We start from the raw sequence: 6479 nt of genomic DNA on the forward strand, positions 1-6479 counted from the left end.
GAAGTGATAAGAAGAAACAGCTTTACTCCATCGCAGGAAAAATGGTTATATTTAGCTTTACCATATTTTCATTGAAACACAGATGGCATTTAACGTTTAGGAAAAATATATTTAGTTTTGATTTCCTTTCCAAATATTTATTACCAAAACAGAGCTAAAATCACTTTTTAGTTCAGTGCAAAGTAAGCTTTGATTTAAAAGATCCTTCAGCACACTCTTCTGGTGATCAAAAGACTCGCAAGGAAGATTGAAATGCTGCATTTCAAGCATGAAATAATGATGATGGCCTTTCAAGAAGTTTTAATAGTTTGCACAACAAGAAAACAACAGTTTCTGAAAATGCAAATCCATTTTTATTTAAAAAAAGACAGACATTCAGTTATTTAACAGCATAAGCAGTTTATGCCACGCACTGAGGTATATATAAAAGTTCCACTCTTCCTTTCTGCTGCAAAACATAAATACAAGTACATTTGTAAATATATGCGTTTAGATTTATTTTTAACTTGGTAAAACTAAATGCAGAAAACCACATATAAGACATCACGTAAGAGTACAAAAATAAAAATTAAAAAAAAAAAGATCTGGTTCAAAGTCACATGAATTTAAATTCCAGAAGATAGCAGAAAACTACCACCACCAAAAGGTCTGAGACTTGTTTTAAAAACAGTACCATAAGTAAACAAAAAGCAACCAACATCAATAAATTATTGTGTAGTTTGAAAAACCATTAAAATTTAAAATAAAAAATGAAAGGTGCATAATGACATTAGCTTGAATTATTAAAACCAGACAAGGCAGTATTATGGCACACTTTGTGTTTTAAACATCCTACTGCTACCACTGCTCTACATTGTCGGTGTAATCCTCGTCTGTGCTATTATCATCCAGATCCCACCAGTCTGGGAGCAGCCCTTTAGAATCGACGTCGTTCCCGGCAGCCTTCTCCCTCTGAGGCTCTTCTGTTACAACAGTGTGTGGCGTTTCTGTAGTCTTCTGAGGTAAGCCCTGCTTTGAGGGGAACCGTCCCCTGACCCGTCTCCTCTGCTCCTGACGCCTTTCCCTGGCCTGTCTCCGTTCCTGCTGCCTCGTTACCTGAAAGCGCTGCAAGAAAAGGTCCCGTGCATACTCGTACAATTTTACATCCCATCTGTTAAGTTCGAGGATCCTCTGCTGCGTCCCAGGCGGTACGTCGACAGTGGACGCACGGGTGCCATTCAGCTGTGTGAAGGGTGCAATGAACTCCAAGTTAAAAGTTCGTTCGAAGAGGTATTGGGTCTTACGCTGGTACTCTGTGAGGCCAAAGAAGGCCATGCCCCGAAGATTGCGTTTGGCACTCTCTAGAAGCACTGCCCAGCGTTCTTCCTCAGTCATGGTAGAGACATTGTAGCAGCCCACCAGACTGAGGTCAGCCAGCATGCGGGTTTGTCGGTTGTTGGCCAGGTTGTAGGGGCAGTCCATGAACTCCTGCAGGGAGCAGCCTGACCAGTCATCCCCTGAATAGCAGCTCGGCAGCTCTGACAACGTTGGTGAGCGTCCATCACAAACATGTAAGGAGGCCTTCCACGTAGCACCACGCTGCACATGACGCCACTCGCTCAGGTACCTTGACACTGGATCTCTTAAGATCGTTATATAATAATAGTTTCTTCTGTGGAAAAATAAAATGAACATTGTTTCAAAAAACCAAGAAAACACTTTTAGATATTACCATGTGACTGAGCCAGTGTAAAGATGAGCAGTGAATAAAATTAGATCCAAATTTTGTTAAGCAAAAATGACCACATTTTTGCATATTGTTTGTAAATAGATTAACAATATGTGAAAAAAAAACGTTTTTACTATACTTTCACACAAAAGTAATCTTTCTCATAAATGTATGAAGTTTCATGGTGGATAGTATCATGAATGTATTGTTTACATACATGGGCGAGTTCTTGGGAACTTCTCTGGAGTCCATTCTTGAAGGGACACAGCTGGTCAGCTCGGTCCAGTCTGCATGGAGCCCACAGCTCCAGCCCGTGGAGAACCGGGAAAACAGCCAGGTTTCCATCTTACCTGGCCGCAAACAGGTGCATTTCTTCTGACCCGCGTGGCACTCACACGGTCTTTCTAATTTAATATTCCGTACCAAGTGTCGACCAAACGTCGTGCCCCCTGTCTTTTGAATGTGCAGGAAAACGATGACATCATCCCCTTTGATGTTGAAATCTACGCCGCGGTTAAGATCGTCTTTGGTGAAGTTAAATCGAGGGACAAACCGGGATAAAGCACTGTCCTCTGCGATGTACGGATCTTTCTGGAGCCCGTCCTGCAGCTCATTGCCACTGGTTCGAGAACCAGTTGCACCGACGATGGTAAACAAGGATCCGAGCTGGTGTAGCACGCGGCATTCCGACCTGCCGGGGCACACATACTGGATCATGATGACGCCAAAGAGCAACACCATCAACAGAACGACCAGCAGTCGCTGATGGTTGTTGGTGCCGCTGGATTTTACATCCATCTTCTTGAAAAAGACAGAAAACCATCACTCAGGCAGTCTGGAGCCTTTCCTCTGAACAGGAAGGAAGATCTATGAGTTCCGCGTTAGCCAAATCAAGCGAAAACACTACAATGCAGCTGCTAGCCTAATGCTAGCCAAAATGTAGTCAGCAAACGTCAAAGGCAACCTTCACGCGCTCCCGTTTACATTGTTGGGTAAACTGCCAATACTACGCGTTAAATCCCGAGAAGTTAAGCGGTTCAATTATAAGAAGTAGTTAGTTTAAAAAGAGATAATCCTCTTTACTGCAGTAATTCTTTCCTTCTGCCGTCGATTTCTGACCTTTCTTCCCATGAGCCACCGCGCGGCAGTGGGAGAGTAAAGATTACGTCAAAATGAAAGACGACAATTCAAAATCAAAGCTCAGCCTCTCATCCCAACTTCTTCAACTTTCATAATGAAAAATGTGGACTCAAATTAAAAGCGCACAATTATTCGTATCATTAAATTTGGCAAATGTTAAATTCATCAATGCAAATTCCCTTCATCTCCTATTTCCCCCCCCCATATTAATCAAACAATTTAAAATGTATCTCAGTACCATCTCTAAAAGCCTTAATCAGAAAGCTGTATGTTTGTATGAAAGTTGTAGAACCTTGAATGTTTTTGTGTAAAATACATGTAATATGTACGCTCCCCTGGCTTATTTGAAGTTTATTTTTTAAAATTGTGTTTTGTACTGTACTTCTGTTTTGTACAATAAAGTTTTAAAAAATCAAAGCTAAGCCTTTTTGGGGAATTTATTTTAAAAAATCAACAACAAAAAATGGACGTTGTCTGTCTTTTAGTGCTTATAACTTATTGTAATGTATTTTTGTAATATATATGCCATCCCCTGACATTCATTTTTGTCCTACTTCCTCTGTGTGTTTTTTGTATTTTGCATATTAATATATATATATATATATATATATATATATATATATATATATATATATATATATATATATATATATATATATATATATAAAAACAAATCTTAAGTGTGTATTTATGTCTCCTGTATGCATATATATTTTAATAATATTTATTAAATATAAAGTAACCCTTATTTTTCAACAATTAAAAAGCAATGACAAGAATAAAACAAATGGGATTCACCATTTTTGATACAAATGTAGCGTAGCACACCTGAAAAATTCCATTCCCTAAGCAAAAAGTAGTCTATTTAAGTTTGCTATAAGTACACTTGGTGTATACTAAATGTGAAGTAGTATATTTGAAGTGTATTTTTTTACATACTATCTTTATATTTTAAACTTTAAATGTTTTAATTTATTCTGAAGAAGTATCCAGTTAGTATACTTTCTAGACTACATGTGAATGGTCTAGAGTGGACTTGCCATAGTTGTACAACTATACTTAATGAAATAAATTTCAAGTGTACTACTTGCTTGGGTAAGGGGTGAGCTCACCCAAGGAATGCTATTCCCTTAGCAAAAAGTAATCCATTTAAGTGCACTACAAGTATGCTCAGACAATTTCAAAAGTGAAGCAGAAAACTTGAAGTTTCCTTTCTATTTAGTATTTATAAACTTAAAAGGTGCAAATTTTGTCTGAAGAAATATTTAGTCTTATTCTTTCTATGCTGTGCGCTCACGGTTTATATTTGCTGTATTGACTCTCAAGTTTTGTTAATAAAATAACCTTTGAGTGTAGGCTACTACTTTGTGCTGAAGATTGTTTTAAAAACTTGATAGTGTGGAACTAAGTTTACTAAATGCTTATTTAATTTAAAACATATCTCTGAATTGACATAGACTGTTGAATGAATTAGCTGAATTTCTGGCCGGAAGAACTGCTGATTGTGAATTCAAACCTAACATGTTGGCATGCAAAATAATAGAAATATAACGGGTCATTCTTTCATTTCTTTTAACATGAGTTTGTCACATTGATTCATTGAATGTCTTTAATTTCACAGATATGCAGCTGTTTGTTTAAACTATTTTGAGGACAATATTGGTGTTTTTATATGTTCATTTGACTATCATTAATATGGAGGGAGTACTTTTTAAAAAGAATACAATGTTAAGAATAAATATGCTTTAAGACCATTTTCTTTTTTATTATGTTTTATTGTAGTTTAAATGGTTAAAGGTAGATGTTTATGAAATAGTGAACACTATATTTGCCTAAATGTATTGTGGTTGCATCTATTATCTTTGGAGATGTTGTGTGGTTTAAGTTCTAACATTTTATCAGCAATAGCTTTGTATGTTGATGAATGTAATATCTCTTGGAAACCTTTGTGTATTTATTTTGAAATATATTAGGAGTGGCTTCCAGGCTGCCAGGCACATTATTGCACAATTAAATGAAATGGGATAGGGTAAACATAAAGGCTCAAAAGATACTAACTTGAAATTAAAAAAAAAAGTGAATCTGAAGGAAGAGTGGAAAGTTACATAATTCACATTATTCATTCTAATTTTTATGGTCAGTGTTTTTTTGGAGAACCAAGTCATTGTGTTGGTCCATATCTACCAGGGAGTTTTAGAGCCCCTTTTGGTTTCTTGCACTTTTCAAAGATGATCGTTTCACTTTGTTGAATACCTTTCCTCACAGCCAAAAGCAACTATAACTTTCTTTGTTGTAATTCTTTCATAGTGAGTCCCAAATGTTGGACACAAGTGTTTACATCTTAAATTGCCTTTAAGAGGTATTTGGATTTGCCAGAAAACTGTATTTGAGGGATTTGTCTGTCGAAAATGTCATCATAATTGTTTTTTTTAAATAGAAGCTTCAAACATGTAAGAAATGTACATATTATTTGAGTTTGTCTCTTTAAACAAACTGTATTGAAAAAAACTGTTTATTGTGACATAATTAATTGCTGAGATGCTCTTTTATACACTGACCCAATTATACTTAATGCACCATCCTGCAGTTGGACTACAGCTATTTCAGGATATACTGTGAGAAGTAGGTCAAATGGAGAAACAGACGTAACGTGGCGGGAATGACGTCACGAAGGAGGACGGAAGATGTTGCACTGCGGATTCTCTAAGGAAGAAGATGTCCCACTCTGTACTGAGATTCTACAAAAAGGCCTTAGGATCGTCTGAAACAATTCCATGTTTACAGTGAGGCTAATACAAGAAAAAAATGCTTTCAGTATGTGCTCCTATAAAAAAGACGCGTCATCAACCAATTTATTGTACAAGAACCACTAAATAAGTACAAGCCAAGCTAAAACTGGGTCAAAATCCATCTCTTGACATTTTTTCTCTTTGTTTCTTGTTTAGATAAATGCCTTTACTCAATCCACAAAGCAAAATTAATTTAGATGAAAAATGTGATTAACCAAATGTCACTTAGGAAATCAATTGAATCTGATCTTAAATGTATTCATTTCATTATAATATAATACAAGAGAAACTCGTTGATACAGCAGAAATGTTTAAAAAAGAGTTGCTAAAAGCAATTTAAAATATATATTAAAATAACAATTTTTTAATAAATACAACTTATTATGATGCTAATTTTAACATAAATTTTAATTGGTATTATATAAATAGATCTTTGTTCTAAAGCAACCATTTTAATTAAATTTTTTCCCTTAAAATTTATTACAGATGTTACTTTTTTGTTTAATCTATTTGCCAATTTACTGATTCTACAAATGCAGTTTGTTTTGAAATGATAACTTTAAAAAAATGTTTATTTGAAATTTCTAATCGATTTTTATCTGCATCCAAATCAAAGGCTTCAAATTCAAAGCCTTATTTGTTTTATGTAATTGTTTTAACTGAAAGAAAAAGTATCTTGACCTATTTGATTCAGATGTGCAATATCCACATAATCTGTGTGATGGGGCAGAACAGCTGTCCAGATGGGTCAGACTTTACTTGGTAACATATGGCTGTTAGATAACCCAGCGCAGAACTGGCCTCGATCTTGTTTCTGGAATTTGCCATGTAGTGAGTGCTCT

The 6479-nt window shown here is 35.7% G+C and overlaps 1 protein-coding gene across 1 annotated transcript; it reads right to left on the minus strand.

The window, feature by feature from the left end:
* Positions 1-330: 330 nt before the first annotated feature.
* Positions 331-2932, minus strand: hs6st2 (heparan sulfate 6-O-sulfotransferase 2). Its single transcript, XM_023959069.2, has 2 exons — positions 1926-2932; positions 331-1651 (listed from the first exon to the last, which is right to left on the minus strand). The coding sequence occupies exons 1-2, from the start codon at positions 2504-2506 to the stop codon at positions 838-840; spliced, it is 1395 nt and encodes a 464-aa protein (XP_023814837.1). The 5' UTR covers positions 2507-2932; the 3' UTR covers positions 331-837.
* Between the last annotated feature and the right edge of the window lie 3547 nt (positions 2933-6479).

Source organism: Oryzias latipes, chromosome 10 (genome assembly GCF_053564925.1).
Source record: "Oryzias latipes strain Hd-rR chromosome 10, Olatipes_Hd-rR_3.1".
Classification (NCBI taxonomy): Eukaryota; Metazoa; Chordata; class Actinopteri; order Beloniformes; family Adrianichthyidae; genus Oryzias; species Oryzias latipes.